Source organism: Rhineura floridana, chromosome 2 (assembly GCF_030035675.1).
Source record: "Rhineura floridana isolate rRhiFlo1 chromosome 2, rRhiFlo1.hap2, whole genome shotgun sequence".
Classification (NCBI taxonomy): domain Eukaryota; kingdom Metazoa; phylum Chordata; class Lepidosauria; order Squamata; family Rhineuridae; genus Rhineura; species Rhineura floridana.
This window is the reverse complement of record NC_084481.1, coordinates 124,511,668-124,538,437: the sequence shown is the minus strand read 5'-3', so window position 1 is coordinate 124,538,437 and position 26,770 is coordinate 124,511,668. Positions and strand designations below refer to the sequence as shown.

Genomic DNA, 26,770 nt, shown 5'->3' with positions numbered 1-26,770 from the left:
TTCTGCACCTGATGCAGTTTCCATACCAATGGTACAGGCCTTCATAGTCCGCTCCAGGATGGAGAGGGCTGCTGGTGAGCACAATGGAAATTGCATGGACTATGGCAATTCACCCTCCCTGGCCCTCCATTCGAGGTTGATGCTACACTGAATAGCCAGGTGGGCAAAGCTGAGTCAGACCTACTTCACCCAACTTGCCCACCCAGGTGTCAGTAATATAGGCCAGGTTGGCTCCCTCCTTGGCAATCAAGTCACAAATAAGGAAGGTCTTCTGAACTGGCCTGGCATTTAAAAATAGCACCACCAAACTGCAGGGCCCAGCAGTCAGGCCACCAGGTTCCTGTAGTGTCAGGTTCAGAAGACAGCCTGCAACCGGCTAGATCTTTCATACCTCTGACCCCCCTCCTTAAATACACCAAACTATCCCTTACCTAAAATCAGTTGTATAGGGGCATCATTATCAACTTCCTTCCATTTGCTGCCTTTACTTAGTCACATCCTGACTTATATCCACACACTCCCAAATCTCTGGACCCTGAATAAGAAAGTTACAGCACACATCAGATTACCACCCAACAAGCATGTGGTATATGTGCTCATGAATGTACAGTAAGTAAATGCTGGTTGAAGGAACTGGGTTGTGTGTTATCTGCTCATTCCAGCTAAATCTCAGCAAATGCTTGAGAAAGAAGCATCACAGAATGATCGATTTAAACTGGAACCTCTTGAGGAAAGGTTTTTATGTAAACTGGATAAAATATTCTTTGTTCCCTTTTTTTCTGCCAAAGGCTACCAAGGGGGTTTGCAGCTTCTTTTACTAATGAGTGTGTGTTTGAGCTTTCTGGGTGGCAGAGTCACTGCTATTATTTATTTATTTATTGCATTTGTATACCGCCCCATAGCCAAAGCTCTCTGGGCAGTTTACAACAATTAAGCCAACATGTAATCACTGCAAAAATAAGTGGCAAAGCTCTTTGAGCTTTTTCTTTGTGTTGCCAGAATAATGCCTTGCAATATCTATGTCATAGTTCTGCTGCATTTGAAAATGTTCCTGTAGAGGGATGGTGGATTTGTAGCCCTCAAGATGTTATTGGAGTACAACTTGCATTACTCTTGAGCATTGGCTATGCTGGCAAGGGCTAAAGGGAGTTGCGTCCAACAAGATTTGGAGGGTCACACATTCCCCATCCCTGCCATAGAAGTTCCAAGACTCATAGAAAATGACCAGACTTTCTTATGTGTTCAGTTTTGTGGGTAGCCCAAGCCAAGGCGTTCTTGACTACAGAGAATCCAGTATGCACACAGAGCTGCTACTCGTGCATATTAAGCCCTTCTCCGTTCACTCTAATGTTGGAAGTCAGATGTGTGCAATAAAGCTACTGCCCTTGTGATTGTCTGCATGAGAGCCCAATATATTTTACTGGAATATGCAAAGTGCCAGAAGCTTCATTTAATTCTCATTACTTTTTCAATCCTCTGCTTCTAAAATCTTTCCTCCAGACTGGTGTATGGTCATGGCCCCTTGCTTAAGAACGGGAAATGAGCCAAATGTTTTGAATTTCTGTTTTCGTAGCAAAATGTATGTGTTTGAGGAAGATTTGATACAATAGCAAATCAAACTAAAAGCACGGGATTGCTTGATTTTTTGCATCCTGGATATGAATTATAGCTGCTCAAGTAGAGCTAAACAAAACCTCCCCAGAGTCTGGATGGTAAGGTTCAGGAAATTGTGCAGTCCCTCAACGGACACTTTTGAGCCTTGGGAGCAAAGGAGCTGTGCAGCCCTTAGACTTGTCTGGCCAATTTCTGAAAGACCTAACATAGCTAAACTTTAGGCAAAGTCCCTCTTACATACTTGGTATGACTTCCTTCACCAACTAATGTGACTGTAGGCAGAGCTCGAGGGGGGAGGAAGGGTTTGGTTGTTACACATGGAGTGGGCATGCTCATGGAGCTCTGGCTTAGACTGGTATCGGACTCCTGAGTTGTACCCTGTACAGTTCCTGGTGCATTAGAAAACAAGCCCTTAGAGGGTGCTTTTGCACAATCCTGTGTAGTGTTTGGAATATAAATTCCTACTTTCTAGGCAAAAATTTGATGGGCATTGTCAAATATATACCGAAAAACAGAAGTGTTATTTTCAAAGACAATGAAGTGAAAACAAAGCTAAAAAGACTGTAGACATGAACTGAACAAATAATTCAGTCTGCCCATATACAGCAATGTGCTGTTCATCTCAGTGTCCCTCCCTGTAATGGGTAGTGACCTGGAAAAGAGTCTTTTTGGCTATAGCATCCCATCTGTGGGGCTCCCTTCCCAGGAAACCCACCTGGTACCTACCTTTATAGCATTTAGACATGTTTTATTGGCTGCAAACTGTCCTGAAATTTCTGGTAAGGGGCAATATTAAAAATTCTTAAATAATTTCTGTATGATATAATAATGGACAACTGGTTTTTGTCTGTCAGGTTGTGTGGCTTGGCTTGGATATCAGAGTTTAACAATGTTTTTTCCTACTATTTCATTTTCTCATTGTATTAACTATTTTGTTCTTTATGTTTACCAAATTATGTGGGCTGTGCAAACTGGTGAACAGTGTTCTCTGGCTTTGCACTTGTGGAACTTCTATTTCAACTGTGAACTCTTCACGTTAGGGAGTGCTGAGACACGGTGTAACTAAGGGCCCAATCCAATTCACCAGGCTGGGGTGAGTTGGATGCCGCGGATCCCTGGTGGCACCAGGAGGAGATGTGGCTTCGTCTGGGGTCCACCGAGGACTGTTAGCCCAGCAGACAGAGGCCCAGCAGAAGCCAGTAGAAGGCACAAAAATGGGGCATTCTGGAGGCATGGCAGGGGAGGAGCCATAGGGGGGACTTATGTGAAATCCTTCTCATGTTCAGATCCCTCCCCTGGGTCCAGATCCCCCTTCAAACTCTGCTGGCCAAAGGGCTGGTGGAGGAAAACAATTTATTTTATTTTCCATTCAGGTCTATGGGGAGCGCTTACTCCCTGGGAGGCTTGTTTGCTTTCTGGCCAGCTCTTGCACGCAGCTCCCAACAGAGCCAATGTTCAGCTGGGCCAGTGGTTCCTGAATCAGAGGAGGAGCCCACAGACCTTTCCGCTGGCTCAATCCACTGCTGCCCCCCCCACCGCTGCCAGCTGCCTGGCACCTGGATTGCTCCCTAAGTCTGGAAAACAAGAGGAGAGATGTTCAGAGGTTATTATTATTATTATTATTATTATTATTATTATTATTATTATTATTATTACGATTGTATACCGCCCCACAGCCGAAGCTCTCTGGGCGGTTTACAACAATTAAAAACATTAAAAACAAATATACAAATTTAAAAAGACTTTTTTCTAAAAAAAAAAAACCATTTAAAAACACATGCTAAAATGCCTGGGAGAAGAGGAAAGTGTTGGCACCAGGCGCACTTCGTCAGGGAGATCATTCCATAATTTGGGGCCACCAGTGAGAAAGCCCTCTCCCTTGGTGCCATCCTCCGAGCTTCCCATGGAGTAGGCACCCGGAGGAGGGCCTTTGATGTTGAGCGTAGTGTACGGGCGGGTTCGTGTTGGGAGAGGCGTTCCATCAGGTATTGTGGTCTAAAGCCGTGTAAGGCTTTATAGGTTAAAACCAGCACTTTGAATTGAGCTCGGAAGCATACAGGCAGCAAATGCAAGCGGGCCAGAATTGGTTTTATTATGTTTGAACCGTCTGGTCCCTGTTACCAATCTGGCCGCTGCATTTTGCACAAGCTGCAGTTTCCGAACCATCTTCAAAGGGAGACCCATGCAGAGTGCATTGCAGTAATCTACCCTGGAGGTTACCAGAGCATGGACAACTAAAGCCGGGTTATCCCTGTCCGTATAGGGGAGTAGCTGAGCTACCAACCGAAGTTGGAAGAAGGCACTCCATGCCACCGATGGTTCTAGGACAGCCTTTCCCAACTAGTGGGCCACCAGATGTTGTTGGACCACAACTCCCATCAGCCTCAGCCAGCATTGCCAATTGTCAGGAAAGATGGGAATTGTGGTCCAACAACATCTGGTGGCCCACTAGTTGAGAAAGGCTGTTCTAGGAGAACCCCTAAGCTACAAACTTGCTCCTTCAGGGGGAGTGCAATCCCATCCAGGACAGGTTGGACATCCACCATCCGGTCAGAAGAACCACCCACTAGCAGCATCTCAGTCTTGTCTGGATTGAGCCTCAGTTTATTAGCCCTCATCCCGTCCATTGTTGCAGTCAGACATTGGTTCAGCACATTGACAGCCTTACCTGATGAAGATGAAAAGGAGAAATAGAGCTGCGTGTCATCAGCATACTGATGGCAACGCACTCCAAAGCTCTGGATGACCACACCCAATGGTTTCATGTAGATGTTGAACAGCATGGGGGACAGAACTGACCCCTGCGGAACCCCATACTGGAGAGTCCAGGGTGCCGAGCAATGCTGCCCAAGCACCACATTCTGGAGCCGACCCGCCAAGTAGGAATGGAACCACTGCCATGCAGTCCCTCCCACTCCCAACGCAGCCAGTCTTCCCATAAGGATACCATGGTCGATAGTATTGAAAGCCGCTGAGAGATCAAGGAGAATCAACAGAGTCACACTCCCCCTGTCTCTCTCCCAACAGAGGTGATCATACAGGGCGACCCAGGCTGTTTCTGTGCCAAAACCAGGCCTGAAACCCGACTGAAATGGATCCAGATAATCAGTCTCATCCAAGAGTGTCTGGAGCTGGCCTGGTTATAATTTAATTTTGATTTCTGCAAGAAAATTCCATGAGGCTTGAAAGCACATGTCTTCCCTTGCTATGGATAAATGTCTAGTGGAATTCATTACCAATTTGAGCCTTCACAATTCATTTTGTGAAGAGTGCAACTTTTTTTAAAAAAACAAATGTCTAGAGACATGTTCATCATAAAATTCTCTTAGATGCTAAGAAAACTAGCAATAATAATTGTAAGAGTTCCTTCCATTCCAGTGTTTTGAAGCTGATAACAGAAATTGTGAAAACTTATGAAGGATCATAGTGTTACAAACAAATCGCCCTAGCCCCTTTTTGGGGTCCTAGTGGCTGGGGTCCGCTCCCAGATACTCACCCAATAGAGTCTCAGAAACGACGAAACAAAGATGGAGAAGGAGTATCTTTATTGCTAACACGTGCACATGGAGAAGTAGCAAGCTAGTTCTGACTCAACTAGGCACAGTCAAGTCTTTTATCAACTTTGTTTTACTAATTATTCATGCATCATTATCATCTTAACTACATCACTTTAATCCCTGCCCATCTCCTTCTGGTAACGTCCTCTTTCTTCCTGATCCATATTTGGAGTTGTTATTCACAACTTGTTTTGCTCATTTTGACCTTGTATCTGCAACAAATTTTGATACTTTTCTACAGTACAGCTGGACATTGCAACAAAAGCCTGAGACCTTATTTTTGCAAACACAGCTTTAAACAAACAATGATAATGCAAGTCAGCAAGTTAGCATTTCTTTTAACACACACACAAGTAAATTAACTGTCAGCAATTTAACACACAAACAAGTTAACTGTCAGTTTACTGTGCTATAATTCCAAACAGGCCCAGCACTTTTTACTTTAAAGCAAAATACATTTTTAATTCAAACAAATAAAGTCCAGTGTCACAATAGGGCTCAGAATTGCTTTGTCTGGATGAAGGATGGTTTAAAATTTTTAAAAGTAAAATAATTCAGCATTTTGAGTGAAAATGTTTGTCAGAAGTTTGCTCTGCATGAAGACAGTAATTCCAAGGTTGGATTATATTAGTGTGCCATGAAAATTGAACAGCGATGAGCCTAAAGCTCCAGCTGATGCAAAGATTGCTTGCTGTGTTTCTGAAACATTTGTAGGTCTGTACTTGCCTTCCAATGGGTCTTTTCTTGGACCGGATGATTGTGCCCTGTGTCTAGAAAGTGAATGGATGATCCACTCTCATCTAATACAGAAATGTAGTTGAACTTCCTTTCCTCCAAAGTGACTCCTGTTTGAAGGCCTGCATGAGTCACTGGTCCCGGTTACCCTCCTTTGAATTGGATGTCACAGTCATTTGCATTGGGGTCATGACTGTGGCAGAAACATGATGGTCCCTCTGAGGATAGGTATGTAATACCTCTATTCTATTCTGAATAGGACAGTCACACTCTTTAAAGAAAACTAGTCAATTTAATTGTTAGAACTTGATTTGCCAGGTTAAATTTGCATAAGAAATTAAATTTGTAATGAAAAATTAAGAAGTATTTCATGAGATTATGCTTCTTAGAAAATTGTTTGTCCCCAGCGTAAACTGAAGGGTAGAACATCAGATAAATGTTGTATTTTGACAACTGACTTTTCCTCATTTCAAATTTGACTAGCCAGCAGGCAACCTGCAGCTGCCAAATATCTCCAAAAATCGCATTACAAGGCAAAATAGGGCTGTTGATGCAGTTTCCCACTGCCTTTATTTTCTTCTTATATAGACACATCCCATCTATGGCATCTGATCTCATCACATGTGGTACATGGTATCAACACAATTCTCTGCAAGGAAATTACTTCTGTAAATAATACATTTCAAGAACTGTGTGAGCTACCCTTAATGCTGTGATTTCTAAACTTTCAGTTGCTAAGGCATACTTGCTCCTGAATTCAATCACTCTTATATACCAAAAGGATAGAATCAGGATTGCAACAGTTAATAGTTAAAATGATGCAATGAATTGGTTAAAACCTCTGTCCCCAGATTAAAATATTATTTGCAATTGCTTTGCCCCACATCATTGCCTACAATACCTTTTACCATCTTTTCAATCTGCAAATCATTATGCCCCTCTTTTTTTCTGGATTGGTATCACATCTCATTGATGTTACCTTAGTGCACATAAAGTCAAAGTTGCTCTAAATCCTAGAGCTAATTGAAACCTTCAGGTGAGAACATTGTGTGTTTGTTATGTGCCTTGAAGTCTACTATGACTTATGGCGACCCTATGAATCAGTGACCTCCAATAGCATTTGTCATGAAGTACCCTGTTCAGACCTTGTAAGTTCAGGTCTGTGGCTTCCTTTATGGAATCAATCCATCTCCTGTTTGGACTTCCTCTTTTTCTACTCCCTTTTGTTTTTCCCAGCATTATGGTTTTTTATAGTGAATCCTGTCTTCTTGTGATGTATCCAAAGCATGATAGCCCCCGTTTCATCATTTTAGCTTTTAGTGATAGTTCTGGTTTAGTTTGATCTAACACCCATTATTTGTCTTTTTTGCGGTCCATGGTACCCGCAAAGCTCTTCTCCAACACCACATGTCAAATGAGTTGATCTAATAACCTGGGCATGCTTGACACCCTCTCTGTGCAAGGTGAGAGGGGTGGAGGGACAGTGAGTGAGAGTACTTGCTCCTTTTACCATTTTGACTGACTTCTAATAGAAACATCTGATCAGGATAAGATAGTAATGCAGGTTTGTATCTAGGCTTTGGGTTTCTTTATCAGTTTCTCTTCTCCCTAATCGACCCAGTTCCCTTTTTTAAAGAGGAAAAACATAGTAATGAAGTGGTTTACTGATTATCGTAATTTGTTATGAAGTAATAAACTGATTATTTTTTTTATTTTTCTTCATTTCTACCCCCTTTTCTAGTGGTCTTCCCCTGTGTCAGTGAGTATATTGTCAGTGACACAGTGAGTATATTGAATAAGGGAAAACAGATTCTTATATTATTTTCCACCAATGCTCCACATTACTATTGAGAGACATTTTGCTTTTTAAAAAGAATGTTTCATAATCACAGTTCAGTGGTGAATCATGGAAAGTTCTGGTGCAGCTTGCAACAAGAGAAGATAATGTAAGCCAGACCTTCAGTTAGCATCATATTAAACAATAGTTAATTAACATAAGGTGGCTATGTATGAATCATTCTTTCATTTCCATGTAAGTCAGACATTGGAAGTTATAGGTTTTATACCAAAAGTTGTAAGCATTATAGTTTCGTGTTAAATCTCCTGTAACATTTTTAGTCATATACTCTGAACTTAAAAACCCTACTGTGACGCTCCTGTTTTGTTAATAAGTAGGGACCTGGAACAAAATGTTGCTCCGTGTGTGTGTGTTGTGAGTTGTATCTTGCAAGTACTATTGTCTTACAGAAGTTCATTTGGACAGATTTCTGTCATCTGAGGCATGATGATGCTGAATAACTTTGTGGACTGCTGTTCTACTATTCTTGATTTTTTTTTTGTTCTGTATGTTTATCCATACTGTGTTTCCGTTTGTATGGAAAATTCGTATTTACTTAGCAGCAAACTGTTATAATGACCTTGGAATACAGATGTATTTTGGGTTGGTCTGGACTTGGTGCTTTGACAGCAATAGTCTTGCTTCTTGACTTTAAAAGCCTCCTGCTTCTGTTGCCTACCAAGGAGGCTGGCTACCAAGTACCTGAGAATGGTACAATGGCTAATCTTACTTTTAAGGGACATCCTTTTATCTTAAAAACAAAACAAAAACCCTCTCTGTACTGATTTCTAAAAGTAAAAAAGCTTCACTTAGCAGCTGTCAGGCTCATGGTAGGCACCCTTAGACCAGCTTAAGTCGCCTTGAGGATTTCAGGAAGTGAAATCTACCAGGGAAGGTTTCAAAATGCAAGGCACCCGAAATGATTTGTAGAAGTATGCAAGACAGGCAGTAAAACACTCCTTGACCACCTCAAAAGTAAGGAAAACAGAAGAAAAACTTGGCACTTCACCCATGATAACTTTCCCCAAAATGTTCTCTTCCCTTTGATAATGCAATTTCTTTTCTCATTAACTGCTGGAGAATGGCCAGGGGAAAAATGCCAGAGATATTTTCAGCACATGACTACTTGAAATTAGTTTATTTTTCTCTAGTAAACAGACCATCAAAAAACAAAAAATCAACAATATGAAAGTAGCACAAGTTAACATCAATTGAAGTTAAATCTGACTCACGTAAAAGTAAACAGACAAATCTGAAAGTACTGAATTTTCCTGGCAGATCAAATTAAACATTAAAATTAAATGAATGTAAACGAATCTGAATAAAATAATGTAAAATCTAAATGAATGAAAACATAGACTTAATAATTCGGAATCTTCCTGACAAGACATAGCATTCTCTCTCAGGAATGTTTTCTCTTCAGTCACTGCACATAGAACTGTAAAGACAGCGCATTTTCTATATTTGTCTAGTCTATCCAGTAAATGGCCAGGCCTCTTCCCACTGCTCCCTAAAATTTGTCCCAGTCAGAGAGTTCCCTGTGGGCTTTTAAATAAGGTATTGGTGTATAGGATCTACATGCAATATAGAAGACGTTTATTTATTTGCAGCTCCTCAAGTTTTTTGCAAAGTCACACTGTATAGCCTCAAAAGCAGACCAGAGATCAATCAAGGCTATATACAAAGTTTGTGTGGTATTCACAGTATATTTATGTATAAGATGATGCAAAATAAAATAGCTTAAGTGCCAGTGAGGGAAATTTCCTGGCCTTCCTCTCAACCAGAAAAAGGGATAGGAACTTCAAATTCCCCCCCCCCCTGCTTTTTGGCCTGTTTACTGAAGGGAAGGAAGAAATAATCCATTTGCTTTCCATCAGTTTAACCAGCATGGGAAACAGGGCTTTTCTGAGTGTGGGGGGGATTTGACCCCTTCTGCAGGGTCAATGTTGCAAGAGTTATATTCCTGCATACCCTTGTGATCCCTCAAGCATACATAAAAATCTCCCTCTTATTTGCTGATAGTCCGTTTTTTTGCTTTCAGACCTGTTGGCATATGACTACAGATTTTACTGTTATAGGGAATATTAACCACAGTTGTATGACACCTTTAGTTATGCCTTTCTCTAAGGAGCACAGCACAGAGAAGGTTATACTATTTTATCCTCATAATGTTATGAGGTAAGTGAGCTAATGAGATTTTATTTGCTCATGACCACCCAGTGAGTTTTGCGGATGAATGGAAATTTGAATCCAGGTCTTATTAGTCCAAGTCTGAAGCTCTTATCGACTGCATTCATGTTTTTTTATTGGTAGCTTATATGGCAAATCAAAGTTTAATACAGTTTATTTTGTAGAATTAGAGAGCTGTTCTTTTCCTGAAGCCCTTGAACTGAAAACTCAGTTCCCCTTAGAATAAGAAAAGTGTATAATCCATTCTGACTTGTAGTTCTTGAATTCTGAATTCTTGTGGCTAAATGTTCTGTGACATGATTCTGCTACTGCTCTTGGGATTTGAGACCCATTTAAACAAACTTCTAATAATATCTGAGTTCAGCTGCCCAAAAGCATGACTTATTCAAAAGTATATTTAGAAACTCCAAGGGGACTCTGAGACTTGTTATATTTTAAAATTCACAAGCCTCTTTAACCAAGCAGACTTCTGATCAGTATGGAAGTTTGACAGTTCTTGAAGTTGTAAAACAAGTTGGTTTTCAAGATTTTTCTGAGATTAAAAGATACCACAATCTGCCACTACAGAAACAAAGGAACTGAGTCAGAAATAATGTTTGTCATGTTCTGTTTGATTAGGCCAGTGTGGCCTTGGTTCAAGAAAGTATCTCAACACTTTGCAGAACAGATCCGTAAATATGGACATACTTCTGATGCTAAGTGTGTTAGCTGCCATGAGGCGGTGAGGGCAGCAAAGAAGGCCGACTTCTCTGTCTCCACTGCATCATCAGATAGCATCCAGTGGAGCTTTTTGTATTGTCCATGGTCTATTAACATCTGCTTCAGAAAATGGAATTTTAGACTCTTTGGAAGCCCACTGTGAATTGTTTGCAGGACACTTTGAGGGTGAAGTTGCTCACCTCTGTAGCAATCTTGACACTGCATCCACATTTCATAGAATCATAGAACAATAGAGCTGGAAGGGTCCTGTAAGGCCATCAAGCCCACCCCCCTGCTCAAAGCAGGAATTCAACTTAAAACATACCTGACAGGTGGCTGCCCGGCTGCTTCTTGAATGCCTCCAGTGTTGGAGAGCCCACTACCTGCCTAGGCAATTGGTAACTGGTTCCATTGTTGTCGGGCTTTGTTTCCAGTCCCATGATCATCCTCATTGTGCTCCTGTGAACCCATTCTAGTTTGTTGCATCCTTTTTAGAGTGTGGTGTCCAGAACTAGACACAATACTCAAGGTGAGGCCTGACCAATGCCAAAAATAGGGAACTAGTACTTAACATGATTTGGAAACTATACTTCTGTTAATGCAACTTAATGTAGCATTTGCCTTTTTTGTAGCCACATCACATTGTTGGCTCGTATTCAGCTTGTGATCAACAATAATTCCAAAATCTTTTTTACATGTAGTATTGCTCAACCAAGTATCCCCTATCTTGCATTTGGTTTCTTTTCCCTTTGGTTTCTTTTCTCTTTGGTTTCTTTTTCCTAGGTGTAGAACTTTGCTCTTATACCTGTTAAATTTCATTCTGTTAGGGGTGTGTAGTGAGATGTCAAACTTGCTGATAATAAATTTTTCAGTGCTGTTAAAACAAAGTGTTTGCAAACAGCTCCAAAAGGTTCAAAACGACCTCTCCAAACAGTGAATGGGTGGTAAAATGGCAGATGCAATTCAATGTAAACAAGTGTAAAGTTATGCATGCTGGAGTAAAAAATCTTTATTTCACATATACGCTCATGGGGTCTAAACTGATGGCGACTGACTAGCAGATAGCTTGATGAAGATGTTGACCCAGTGTGCGGCAGCTGTGAAAAATGCAAATTCCAGCAAGGGACCATTAGGAAAGGTATTGAAAATAAAGCTGCTGATATCATCATGCTTCTACACAAATTTATGATGTGGCCGCATTTGGAATACTGTGCACAGTTCTGGTCACTTCATGTCAAAAAGGGTTTTGTAGTGTTGGAAAAGGTTCAGAAAAGGGCATCCAAAAGAACAAGGGGATGAAGGAACTCCCTATGAGGAAAGGTTGCAGTGTTTGGGGCTTTTTAGTTTAAAGAAAAGGTGAGTAAGAGGTGACATAAGTGTATAAATTTATGCATGGTATGGAGAAAGTGGATAGAGAGAAGCTTTTCTCCCTCCCTCCATAACACTAGAACTCTGGGACATCCAATGAAGCTGAATGTTGGAAGATTCAGGACAAACAAAAGAAAGTATTTCTTCAAACAGCACATAGTTAAGCTATGGAATCTGCTCCCACAAGAGGCAGTCATGTCCACCAACTTGGATGGCTTTAAAAGAGGATTAAACAAATTCATGGAGGTTAAGGCTATGAATGGCTACTAGCCATGATGGCTATGCTTTGCCTCCATAGATGGAGGCAGTTTGTTGCTATGTGCCTTCAAGTCGATCACGACTTATAGCGACCCTAATGGAAGCAGTACTCTTCTGAATATCAGTCGCTGAAAATCACAGGAGGAGAGAGTGCTCTTGTGGTCATGTCTTGCTTATGAACTTCCCATGGGCATCTGGCTTGCCATTGTGAGAACAGCATGCTGGACTAGGTGGGCCACTGGCCTGATCCAGCAGGCTGTTATGTTCTTAAGCTCTATAAGGAAGATGTCAAATTTAAATGTATAATAAACTCCTGTGCAGTGAATCCAGCAAGCTCGAAACCCCAAAAGAGGCAGACTCCTCCACAGAATCGTTGTGGGTGGTGATACCATGCCCCAGGAGGGACTTAATACTGGGAACGATCTATCGTCCCCCTGATCAAAATGCTCAGGGAGACCGTGAGATGAGATATGAAATTGAGGAAGCATCCAAACTAGGAAATGTGGTAGTAATGGGTGACTTCAACTACCCGGACATAGACTGGCTGCATATGTGTTCCAGTCATGACAAAGAAGCAAAGTTTCTAGATATTCTAAATGACTGTTCCCTAGACCAGTTGGTCATGGAACCGACCAGAGGGACGGCAACCCTGGACTTAATCCTCAGTGGGGACCGGGACCTGGTGCGAGATGTAAGTGTTGTTGAACCGATTGGGAGCAGTGACCACAGTGCTATTAAATTAAACATACATGTAACTGGCCAATTGCCAAGAAAATCCAACACGGTCACATTTGACTTCAAAAGAGGAAACTTCACAAAAATGAGGGGATTGGTAAAAAGAAAGCTGAAAAACAAAGTCCAGAGGGTCACATCACTCGAAAATGCTTGGAAGTTGTTTAAAAACACTATATTAGAAGCTCAACTGGAGTGCATACCGCAGATCAGAAAAGGTACCGCCAGGGCCAAGAAGATGCCAGCATAGTTAACGAGCAAAGTCAAGGAAGCTCTTAGAGGCAAAAAGTCTTCCTTCAGAAAATGGAAGTCTTGTCCGAATGAAGAAAATAAAAAAGAACACAAACTCTGGCAAAAGAAATGCAAGAAGACAATAAGGGATGCTAAAAAAGAATTTGAGGAGCACATTGCTAAGAACATAAAAACCAACAACAAAAAATTCTATCAATACATTCAAAGCAGGAGACCATCTAGGGAGACAATTGGACCCTTGGATGATAAGGGAGTCAAAGGTGTACTAAAGAACGATAAGGAGATTGCAGAGAAGCTAAATGAATTCTTTGCATCTGTCTTCACAGTGGAAGATATAGGGCAGATTCCTGAACCTGACTAACATTTGCAGGAAGGGATTCTTTGGAACTAAGACAAATAGTGGTAACGAGAGAGGAAGTTCTAAGCTTAATGGACAATATAAAAACTGAGAAATCACCGGGCCCGGATGGCATCCACCCGAGAGTTCTCAAAGAACTCAAATGTGAAATTGCTGATCTGCTAACTAAAATATGTAATTTGTCCCTTGGGTCCTCCTCCGTGCCTGAGGACTGGAAAGTGGCAAATGTAACGCCAATCTTCAAAAAGGGATCCAGAGGGGATCCCGGAAATTACAGGCCAGTTAGCTTAACTTCTGTCCCTGGAAAACTGGTAGAAAGTATGATTAAAGCTAGATTAACTAAGCGCATAGAAGAACAAGCCTTGCTGAAGCAGAGCCAGCATGGCTTCTGCAAGGGAAAGTCCTGTCTCAGTAACCTATTAGAATTCTTTGAGAGTGTCAACAAGCATATAGATAGAGGTGATCCAGTGGACATAGTGTACTTAGACTTTCAAAAAGCGTTTGACAAGGTACCTCACCAAAGGCTTCTGAGGAAGCTTAGCAGTCATGAAATAAGAGGAGAGGTCCTCTTGTGGATAAGGAATTGGTTAAGAAGCAGAAAGCAGAGAGTAGGAATAAACGGACAGTTCTCCCAATGGAGGGCTGTAGAAAGTGGAGTCCCTCAAGGATCGGTATTGGGACCTGTACTTTTCAACTTGTTCATTAATGACCTAGAATTAGGAGTGAGCAGTGAAGTGGCCAAGTTTGCTGACGACACTAAATTGTTCAGGGTTGTTAAAACAAAAAGGGATTGCGAAGAGCTCCAAAAAGACCTCTCCAAACTGAGTGAATGGGCGGAAAAATGGCAAATGCAATTCAATATAAACAAGTGTAAAATTATGCATATTGGAGCAAAAAATCTGAATTTCACATATACGCTCATGGGGTCTGAACTGGCGGTGACCGACCAGGAGAGAGACCTCGGGGTTGTAGTGGACAGCACGATGAAAATGTCGACCCAGTGTGCGGCAGCTGTGAAAAAGGCAAATTGCACGGTAGGGATAATTAGGAAAGGTATTGAAAATAAAACAGCCGATATCATAATGACGTTGTATAAATCTATGGTGCGGCCACATTTGGAATACTGTGTACAGTTCTGGTCGCCTCATCTCAAAAAGGATATTCTAGAGTTGGAAAAGGTTCAGAAGAGGGCAACCAGAATGATCAAGGGGATGGAGCGAGTCCCTTACGAGGAAAGGTTGCAGCATTTGGGGCTTTTTAGTTTAGAGAAAAGGCGGGTCAGAGGAGACATGATAGAAGTGTATAAAATTATGCATGGCATTGAGAAAGTGGATAGAGAAAAGTTCTTCTCCCTCTCTCATAATACTAGACATTCAAAGAAGCTGAATGTTGGAAGATTCAGGACAGACAAAAGGAAGTACTTCTTTACTCAGCGCATAGTTACACTATGGAATTTGCTCCCACAAGATGCAGTAATGGGCACCAGCTTGGATGGCTTTAAAAGAAGATTAGACAAATTTATGGAGGACAGGGCTATCAATGGCTACTAGCCATGATCGCTGTGCTGTGCCACCCTAGTCAGAGGCAGCATGCTTCTGAAAACCAGTTGCCGGAAGCCTCAGGAGGGGAGAGTGTTCTTGCACTCGGGTCCTGCTTGCGGGTTTCCCCCAGGCACCTGGTTGGCCACTGTGAGAACAGGATGCTGGACTAGATGGGCCACTGGCCTGATCCAGCAGGCTCTTCTTAGGTTCTTATGTTCTTAATACCTTGCTTTCAGTATTCTAGAGAATGTAATTCAGCAGTGGCACAGGTAGTGCCTTACATACAGTTGGGATCCTTAGCTTATTAGTGCATACTTCATTAAAATATAATTTTGAACAGTATGAACTGGCAAAGAGCAGAATCCGCATTATGCTGAAGATAAAAAAAGTAAATATTGTATTCAGTGTAGTGCTAAGTAGGTAGTTCCGTCAATGCAAGGATTTCTGCTTGCATAATGCAACTGTCTCTCCACTCCTCCCCCATGTCGCCACCCCCCCATTGGTTCTAGGGGGGAGGAGAGGTTGGCAAGTCCTGTTGCTTGGATAACATGATGAGACTTAGCTTATCCATAAATACAGCTGTAGTGGCTTTTGGTCACAATTCCTAGGAGTATGGCAACTGTAGTTGCAGAAGTTGTTGCAGCTGTATCAACAGACAGGGCAAGTATGTGGCAGTCTCTACCTGATCACAGTCATACATGAGTGTGTGGCCACCTCAAGCCAAAGCACCTAGAGTCAAGCATGACCATGTGTAATGACAATGGTGTGACCTCCAGCATCTTTTACATTTGTTAAAAATAAAAAATATTTGCACCAAATTAACCCTGGGTTTGCCCCAAGGTGTTTTTCATGGCTAGACACTTTTCTTTGGAGACTTGTGGAAATCCAGACTTTCTTCAGAAGCTAGACAGGTTTTGGTCCTGAAATATTATACCAGCCTTCCCCAACCTGGTGCTCTCCAGATAATTTGGATTTGAACTTCCATCAGTCCCAGTCAGCATGGCCAGACATCAGGGATGGTGGGAGTTGTAGTCCACAACATCAGGATGGCATCTGGGGAACACTGTTATACATTCAGACAAACGAAATGCAACTCCTCACAAAAATATTCATGATTCCAAGATAGCATGTTTTCTTAAGAAAATGAAAGACTTTTAACAATGAAAAACTTGAAATACCCAATATTAAGTCAGAAACAACAGGATGGGTGGAAAGTTTACAGATAGTACCAGGAGGCTTTCAATCTGGGTAGAATTGCAGTAAAGCATCACCACCCTTCTGTATGAATAGACCACTGGAAAGACTGACAGTGTGAAACTTGGCTACAGATTGAGAGCATATGGAATACAAATAAAACAGAGGCTTTGCCTCAAACACTCAGGAAGAAAGTTGGAAAGTGCTCATAGTTGCTAGAACCGCAGAACTAGAGAAACCACAGAAACCGAAACATGCCTAAAAATCATAATTCATATATCCCCGAGGACAGGAAACAAAGCTGCAAAGATAGGCTACAGGTTGACAGAGAGTAATGGGGCTTTGAAGGTATAAATCTTGATGAAGATATTACAAAGATGTTTAGTAAACTCCCATGCCCACAGCTCCATGCTCCAGCTTGAAATTCTCCCTTGTTAGAAAAATCCTTTTACTTTTAGAAACACCCTTGTACTTAGGACAGCTGCTTGCACATAGCTAATCCATAGCATCGCTTGTGCATTGGTCTCTAGTGTGGAAGATCTTTTTGTTCTCTAGTAAGTTCAGTGGTTGGGGCAAGATGCGCTTCTTGGGGATGTGATTTTTTATCTTTTATTTTTATCTTTTAAGTTCTTTTATTCTCACTTTCTTATATGTGTATGCATATATATACATGTATGTATGTTTGTATGTGTATGCATAATGCATTTTAGTAGTATTTTATGCATTTTAATTTACTGTAATGTTTTGTGTTTTTATTGTGTATTTTATTATATACGTGTGCGATTTTATTGTAACCGCCCTGAGTGCCCTATTGTAGGGTAGAAGGGCGGGATAGAAATATTTTAAATAAATAAATAAATAAATAATTCTACATATGTAGAACTACCACCAAAAAGGTTCTTCCATGCCCCCCCCCATTTAACATAGTGACCACCAGGAGAGAGACTTCGGCTGATTGTGGTATTATGGTAACACCAGTGTTGTGGAATGCTCTCGTTGCTGAAATACTATAGGCTCATCGGTATTGGCGTTCTGCCAACTTTTGAAGAAACATTTGTCCATTTGCTACCGGGCCAAGTTCAAGGTTCTAGCTTTGGTGTACCTGAAAGACCGTCTTATCCCTTATATACCCAGTGGATCACTGCGCTCTGCAGCTGAGGGCCTCCTGCAGATACCTTCTTATCAGGAGGTTTGTTCTGCACAATATAGGAAACTGACCTTTAGTGTGGTGACACAACCCTGTGGAATTCCCTCCCCTTTAACATTAGACAGGCACCATCTCTGTTATCTTTTCTGTGCCTTTTGAAGACTTTCCTCTTTCAACAAGCCTTTTAAGTTGAGACCTATCTCAGTCTGCTTCTGTGTTAGAATTGCTTTTAATATGTTTTCTTTAATATATTTTAACCTTTTTTGTTTTTAAAGCTTTTAAAAATATTTTTAATGTTTTGTTTTAACATATTTTAAGGTCTTTTTATGATGTTTTAAAGTGTTTTTAGCATTTCTGTTTGCCGCCCTGGGCTCCTGCTGGGCAGAAGGGCGGGATATAAATCAAATAATAAATAAAATAATAAATGTTTAGGCAAGCATTCCCTTGATCTTAGGACTTTAACCACCTGCTTTAATTGTTTTGACTGCTGTTTTAACTTTTTAAATAGTTTTGCTGTTTTAACAGGCTTGGAGTTTTGTACATTTTAATTATGAATCTTTATTTTAATGTTTTGATTAAATTGTTTTATCATGTATTTTAATTATGTGTGTTTTGTAACTGGTTTTATAGTTGTAAAACATTTAAAAGCCAGTCTGGCAATTAGCAGTAGAAAAATAAATAAATAATGCTACTGTAGGTTTGATCAGCTCAAATCTTGACTGTTTGTATGCCCACTGGTAAAGCACATCATGCTGAAATTCAAACTTGGAGTAAAATTTTGAATCCAGACTTCATTGTTGAGGCACTTTTGGGGGGCAGAATTTTTACAGTAAATGCATTTGGTTTGTGCTTTTTCTATAATCTTTACAGGAAGACTGAGTTGCTTTTAGCAAACTACCAAGTATATCGCTAAAGTATGCAAGTATGTAGTTCTGCCTAGAATATATCACTCTTTTTCAGAGCTTGGAAAAGTTACTTTTTTTAACTACAACTCCCATCAGCCCCAGCCAGCATGGCCACTGGATTGGGCTGATGGGAGTTGTAGTTCAAAAAAGTAACTTTTCCAAGCTCTGCTCTTTTTACTTGTCTGACACTTTTTAACTGCCCTGTAAGTCTATGTGTTGGATTTTTATGTACCTTTTGAAGTTGCTGTTTTATTTCAAAGGACCAGACAAAACAGCATGGTCTGGTGTTATTGGAGGAGTGCAGTGAGAGAGATCCACATAGGGCTGTTTTCTGTGGTGGACAGTGTATCATGTCTGCAGCAAGGCATTCCATTTGGCAGTCAACTGGCTGGAATGGGGAAATGGTATGGTGTGCTATGGGTGTCATAAAGGTTGGAAACAATTCATATAAGTGGCATTATAATGCAGTTTGGCCACTTTGGAGCCAGATAAATTGGTGCAACCCTGCATGTAAGTAAGTCATTTCAATAGGATCTTCTTTACTTTTCTATAATAGGTTGATCACATAGCTCGGTATAAAGCAATGTACAAAGGTTTGGGGTGCAAGATTCTGTTATTAGTAACTTGTAGTTCCATGCAAAGTATTCTAACTACTAAATATATGTTAATTCTTTTCTCAGGAGTGCATTATTGATGAGGATTGTGAGACAGGAAAATATTGTGAATTCTCTGATTTGGAATATAAGTGTCACATTTGCAAACCTCAACACATGGTGAGCATTGCATCTCCCCCACCCCGGTCTAGCTGTTGTTAATGTGGCCAACTGAAGTTATATAATAGAACTATCTATGTTAATTGTGTGATATGCAGGCAGTATTACTAATAGTCACTTGTAGAGTCCAGGCCCAGTTTATTTTAAGATGGGAAGTATTGATAAAATGTGCACTGAACTCTCCACTGAAATTGGGAACATCTGGTTGGAATCATTTATATATGAGCCTTAAATGTACTGACAAGAAATTTCCTGTTCAGCACATTAGAAAAACATAGCTTCCCTGCAGATTTTTAACTGGATCAAAATGATATATTTTATTCCAGCCTGTGCTGCCTCCGCAGGGTTAGAATTGTATATAGAGATACTCCTGTTGTGTTAAATAAGGCATTTATTTCGTTAAGAGTTATGGAATTCTAAAGGGCTGTCTCTATGCTCCCTTAGCCTCATAGTAACTTCCTGTCAGGTGACATCACCCCTCTCTTTAATTGGCTAGTTATTTTTTCCCTCCAAAAACCTGCCTCAGTTTGTTTCAGTCATCAGTGAAGCTAGTAGCACCAGAGGACAACGCTCCTTTTTTACCTATCTCTCTCTCAGAAGCTATCTGTCTCGCAGAAGCTCTGTCTGAGAAGCTATCTCTCTCAGAAGCTATCTCTCTCAGAAGCTATCTCTCTCGCAGAAGCTCTCTCTGAGAAGCTATCTCTCTCGCAGAAGATACTTCTCTACCAGAACTGCCTCTTCAAGAAGCTTCTTCCTCAGAAGGTAACTCTCCTCCATTTAATCTACCTCATCAACAATCCTACAATATAATTTACCTGCTACCAATCTTCTTCATCATCATCACCCTCCTCAGTTCATCATCCCCAGAGACTATATGCTTTCTTTTAAGTTTTTGTATACCTTTGTGTTTCCTGGTTTAATAAATAGTTCTGATTAAAAGAGAGAGATTGAGTTGACTGTCTGGCAAAGTGAGTTTCAGAACCACGGGCTCAGAACAGTAAAAAAGGAGTGTTTTACACTTCCTCTGAAGTCTTGAAAGCAAGTGAATTAGCATGTAACCCTCCTGCTAAAAAATCCACTCAGCTTCTCTTACAGGTATCTAGCCTGCTTGTCTCACAAAGTAGCTGGGACCATTCTGAGTTATCAGGAGACTGTGTTTGGCTGTATGTTACTCCAAAGCAGACTGGAAACTCATACGCAGAGTTCTTCAACCCCCAGATGGTGCAGACCAAGCCAAGCGGGAGACAGAACAAAGCACACGGGTATTCCAACCACGCTGAAGGCAGTAGCCCACCAGCTATTCACAAGGCCTGATTGCTCAAGGCAAGCCCTCAGACCACCTTGTACTCAGCTCCAAACTCAAGCTCTGGGTGCAAAACGCAGATCGGCCTACAAGGAGCCAGACCTGTTGTTTCCCCACATTGAGTGAGCACCAGAGCGCCACCTGCTGGACTCCAAGCATAACGGCAGTCCAGCTACCCACATTAGAAGTTGCAGCCATTTTAGAAAGCTACTGCAAAATGCAGGTTTCCACAATGCCATTTCCCAATGAAGCAAACTGCAATGAAGGCAGTCAGGATAAGGCTAAAAGTGCTGCATCCCTATCAAACAAAAGAAAAATGAAACTGACTTCTAAGATGAGGGAGTTTCTAGAAGCGCAAGAGGCCCAACTTTCCATGAAGTGCAGCAGAGCCTGGGAAAAGGTAGAGAGTGACCTGGAAGTATCCAGAACAGCTGCCATCCTGGAAGACATGCAGAAAGTCCACAAAAACCTGGCAAAGCACTGCGTCGCCTGGCTTGGCCTGACACAAAACCACTACCGCATCCTAGACAGACTGAATTCAGAAACAAGTCTGAGTGAGAAACAGGTAAACAAACAGCGACATAAACTAATTGATGAGGTTCAGGAGGAACTGGAGCAGTGCATCCTAGCCTCAAGGGAACTAGAAATGCAAGTTGGGTTAACACCTGCATCATCTGGTGACAAAGTCAAAGGGATTGAGCCTCGGGAAGCACCAAACCCTAAGGCCCTTCTTTCATCAAGAGCTTCCACAACATCAAGCTCCAAAGCTTCTTCCAAGTTAACCAGTAGTTCTGGGAAGTCAGCCATAATTGCCCTAACCCTTGCCGCAGCCGAGGCAGATGCTGAAGCTGCAGCAGCAAAAGAGCGCACAGAATTTGCCAGGAGAGAGGCTATTCGTGTAGCAGCTGCTCAGGGGAAGGCAAAGATGGAAGGGGAATTGGCTCTGCTTGAAGAAGAAAAGGTAGCTGCCCAGGCCACTGCACGGGCCAAGGCCCTGAAAACAGCGCTGAAAAGGGAAGAGACAGATTTCCATCCTGAGAAGCTGGAAGAGGTGGACTATGCTCAGTGCATATCAGAATACATATCAGACCAGACAACTTTGCTGTTTGAGTCCATAAGGTGTGAGCCCAGCCACAGGCCAGAGTATGCCTGTCAGCCTGACTCCTGTAGGTCTCAATACAGAAGCTTCTTATTGGGCCCGTACAGCAGATGTTTGCACTGGGAGCAATCCATTGGACGAGATAGAGTTGGAGTTCAGGAGTCAGTCACAGCCATGCCTTCCCAAGATGGATGACATCCCACCTCTCCTTGATGAGGATCCCCTGCTGATGGTTCCACCAAATGGGCCCATCTCCCATGCACCCTGGGAGACTTCACAGGTAACCCCTCCAGAAACTTACACTGCCCCCCGCGAAGGCCGTCAGAGGCTATGGGATACTCCAGGTCATGCTGTCAACTATTCCAGCTTGGCTGCCCAGTTATCTAGACGGGACCTGTTATCTGGAGGGCTTACAAAATTTAGCGATAGACCAGAAGAGTTCAGACCCTGGAAAGATGCATTCCTAACCACCACCCAAGGTCTGGAGCTGTCAGCTACTGAAGAGCTTAACCTCATGACAGCCTGGCTGGGGCCTGATTCTGCAGCCCAAGTGCGGCGTATCCGTGCAGCATGCATAGGCAAACCCAAGGAAGCGCTGTGTCGAGTTTGGAATAGGCTAGAGACACGCTATGGTGCACCTGCAGAGATTGAAAGTGCCCTTATGGCAAAACTGGAAAGCTTCCCCAAGGTAGACCAGTAAACTACCACAGGCTGTGGGACCTGGCAGATCTCCTGGAGGAGCTTGCAGCTGCGAAGGCAGACCCACATCTTCCAGGACTCTCATGCCTAGACCTGTCTCAAAAGCCTATTGTAATGAAGCTGTCATACCCAATACAAGAGAAATGGAACTCTGCACTCACAAACTACAGGGAATGGTACCAAGGCATCTATCCTCCCTTTTCTTTCCTTGTCAGCTTCGTCCACAGAGTTGCTAAACAGATGAATGACCCCTACTGTGTCCGCTCTGCATCGAGTACCATTGACCCTACTCATAGGAAGACATCTACACGTGACCCCAAACCTAGAGCAGTTGCAACTGTCCGTAAAACAGAGATTGCATATCTCATGTCTACACCTAAGAAAGCAGAAGGCCCAGACCATATCTGCCCACTACACAAAAGGCCCCATCCTCTAAAGAGGTGCAGAGCCTTCAGAGAGAAGCCACTTGAAGAACCCAAGGCTCTGTTGAAGGACCACAATATTTGTTTCAGGTGCTGTGCCTCCACTGAGCACTCTGCTAAGGACTGTAAGGTCAGCATTAAGTGCACCGATTGCAGCAGTGACAGACATGTTACCGCACTGCATCCTGACTCAAGCAAAGCAATTCAGTCTTCATCTGTTTCCTCTGCCAACAACCACGGCGGGGAGAGAAGTAACAAGAAGACAGCTTGATGTCTCCACAGTCCGGTGCACCAAGGTGTGCGGTCCAGGGTCTAAAGGAAGGTCCTGTCACAAAATATGCCTAGCCAAAGTGTTTCCTGAAGGGCATCCAGAAAGAGCTATAAAAATGTACGTCATGCTAGATGATCAGAGCAATCAGTCGTTGGCAAGACCTGAATTCTTTGAACTGTTCAATCTCCATGGGAAGGAGATCCCATACATTCTTGAGACATGTACGGGTGTCACGCAGACAGCGGGGAGAAGGGCCACCGGCTTCCTGATCGAACCCATCCAGGGTGAGGTGCAGCACCCCTTACCTCCACTGCTAGAATGCGATGCCCTACCGAATAAGCATGACCAAATCCCCACCCCAGATGTTGCCTTCAGCCAATCACATCTCAAGCCGATCGCCAACCACATTCCGCCTCTAAATCCAGATGCCCAGATTCTACTCCTGCTGGGGACAGACATCTCAGAAGTCCATGTGACCCGTGAACAACTTACTGGAGCTTATGGTGCTCCCTATGCCCAAAGACTGGACCTAGGGTGGGTTATTGTGGGCAACGTCTGTATGGATCGTATTTGCAGGCAAGGCCACATGAGTGTCTTCGCTGCAAGTATTCTGGAGAATGGACGGCCTTCATTCTTGGAGCCATGCCCAGAACACTTTACTGTGAAGGAAGACCTCTCCCTTAGAGGGCCTCTCCAGCCTCCTAGAAAGGGAGATATAGCTTTAGGAGCCACAGTGTTCCAGACAACCAAGGATGACAACAAACTTGCTCTGTCTATAGAAGACAAACAGTTCCTGAAAATAATGAACAAAGAATTCTTTCAGAATGAGTTCAATAGCTGGGTGGCACCGCTTCCATTCCTCACACCTAGACATAGCCTGCCCAACAATTGTGAGCAGGCCCTGTCACGGCTCATCACCTTGCGCCGTACCCTGGAGAGAAAATCTGAAATGAAAGCCCACTTTGTGGATTTCATGGACAACATGTTGAAGAACAAGCATGCAGAACTGGCACCACTGCTGAGAGAAGGTGAAGAGTGCTGGTATCTTCCGTTCTTTGGCGTGTACCACCCACAGAAGCCAGGGCAGATCCGAGTGGTGTTTGACTCCAGTGCACAGTTCCAAGGATTCTCCCTGAACAAGTCCCTCCTCACCGGACCAGACCTGACCAACAGCTTGCTCGGTGTAATTATCCGCTTCAGAAAAGAAGCCATTGCAATAACTGCAGATATTCAACAGATGTTCTACTCATTTATTGTCAGAGAAGATCACCGCAACTACTTGCGGTTCCTGTGGTACAGTGTTGAACATCACAATAAAGAAGTGACTGAATACCGCATGAGAGTCCACGTCTTCGGAAATGGACCATCTCCTGCAATAGCTAACTATGGACTGCACCGTACTGCGCAACTAGGTGAAGAAAAGTATGGCCGTGATGCCAGGAAGTTCATAGAGAAAGACTTTTATGTGGATGATGGCCTGAAATCCTTACCTACCCCAGAAGAGGCTATTGACCTGCTGAAGAGAACGCAGCAGATGTTAGATGCCGCCAACTTAAAGCTGCACAAAATAGCCTCTAACAGCCCTCAGGTGATGGAAGCATTTGTTCCTGAAGATCATGCTAAAGGCCTAAGAGATTTGGATTTGAGTTCTGACACTCCACCAATACAACGCAGCCTTGGGCTGAGTTGGAACCTCAAAGGTGACACCTTTACATTTCAGGTGTCATCTCAAGAAAAGCAGTTTACTAGGCGTGGTGTCCTATCAACGGTGAACAGCCTGTTTGACCTCCTGGGGTTTGCAGCTCCTGTGACTATCCAGGGAAAATATCTTTTGAGAACTCTGACCGTAGAAACCAAAGACTGGGACGAGCCACTTCCTCCTAGCCGAAGGCATGAGTGGGAGTCATGGAGTAACTCCCTCAGTACTCTGCAAACTGTTAAGATACCACGCATCTACGTTCCAATCTCACCCTCCACTGCCATGCAAAGAGAGATCCATGTCTTCTCTGATGCATCCACGAAGGCGATAGCAGCTGTGGCATACTTGAAAGTCACTGATGGGGAGAAGCGCCCCCACGTAGGGTTCATATTTGGCAAGGCCAAACTAGCGCCATGGCCAGAACTCATCATTCCAAGACTCGAGCTGTGCGGAGCAGTGTTGGCTGTGGAGATTGTAGAATTAGCAGGAAAAGGGTTGGACTTTGAACTTGATGCTGTACATTTCTACACAGACAGTATGGTAGTTCTGAGCTACATATACAACGAGAGCAGAAGGTTCTATGTGTACGTAAGCAACAGGGCAACATACATAAGAAAATCCACGAAACCTGAACAGTGGCACTATGTTCCCACCGACCAGAATCCAGCAGATCACGCCACATGCTCAATCCCAGCAGCGCAGCTCCCTGTGTCAACATGGCTACAAGGCCCAGAGTTCCTTTTAAATTCGGAAGCTACATTTCCAGAGGAAGGGGACTGCTATAATATCTTCGCTTCAGACCTGGATGTAGAAATACATCCAGAAGTTACCAGCTTGAAGAGAGAAGTTATACCAGAGAATCATCTGGGAACACAGCGCTTTGAACGTTATTCCAAATGGACAGTGCTTTCCCGAGGAGTCATCGAACAAGTCATCCCTTGCACAGATGGAAAGGTCCGCAAGGTACAGACCAGAATCGTCAAGCAAGGTACCCAAAAAGCCTTCACCTGACCAATCACTGAAGTAGTACTCCTTGTATCCAAGCAGGAAGCTCAGACCTAGTATATATGTCCTTTAGTCAGTATTGAAGCTGTATGTTTGTTAGTAATGTTGATTCCCATCATCACAGTATATAGGTGATGGAATCCATAGAATTCCAGACGAGGAGTGTGTTGCCTCCACAGGGTTAGAATTGTATATAGAGATACTCCTGTTGTGTTAAATAAGGTATTTATTTGGTTAAGAGTTATGGAATTCTAGAGGGCTGTCTCTATGCTCCCTTAGCCTCATAGTAACTTCCTGTCAGGTGACATCACCCGTCTCTTTAATTGGTTAGTTATTTTTTCCCTCCAAAAACCTGCCTCAGTTTGTTTCAGTCATCAGTGAAGCTAGCAGCAGGCCTAGTAGCACCAGAGGACAACACTCCTTTTTTACCTATCTCTCTCGCAGAAGCTCTCTCTCTCTCTCAGAAGCTCTCTCTCTCTCAGAAGCTCGCTCTCTCTCAGAAGCTCTCTCGCAGAAGCTATCTCTCTCGCAGAAGCTCTCTCTGAGAAGCTATCTCTCTCGCAGAAGATACTTCTCTACCAGAACTGCCTCTTCAAGAAGCTTCTTCCTCAGAAGGTAACTCTCCTCCATTTAATCTACCTCATCAACAATCCTACAATATAATTTACCTGCTACCAATCTTCTTCATCATCATCACCCTCCTCAGTTCATCATCCCCAGAGACTATATGCTTTCTTTTAAGTTTTTGTATACCTTTGTGTTTCCTGGTTTAATAATTAGTTCTGATTAAAAGAGAGAGATTGAGTTGACTGTCTGGCAAAGTGAGTTTCAGAACCATGGGCTCAGAACACAGCCTTTAGACTAAGTCAAAATAGGCTTATTCGATAAATTTGAACTAGAATAGGCATGCCTGAGAAGCATGTCCTTTATCCCTTTTGCTATTTGATTTGTGGAATGAACCCTAGCTTATAATCAAAACGATTCCATTCTCAAGGTATTAATATAACAGACCTGAACATAAATACATTTTTATATATGAGTGATGTTTTATTCTTTATTTCTAATCCAGATTCTTTTATCATTTTTAGAGAATTGCCTAATGATAAAAGTAA

At 42.6% G+C, this 26,770-nt stretch overlaps 1 protein-coding gene across 4 annotated transcripts in view; it reads left to right on the top strand.

The window, feature by feature from the left end:
• Positions 1 to 26,770, top strand: part of DKK3 (dickkopf WNT signaling pathway inhibitor 3) — a 75,837-nt gene that overhangs the window by 34,420 nt on the left and 14,647 nt on the right. For all 4 annotated transcript variants that reach the window (XM_061610420.1, XM_061610421.1, XM_061610422.1 and 1 more), the window contains one exon: positions 19,068 to 19,160. In XM_061610420.1, coding sequence (XP_061466404.1) covers positions 19,068 to 19,160 — 93 coding nt within the window. The remainder of the gene's footprint in view (positions 1 to 19,067; positions 19,161 to 26,770) is intronic.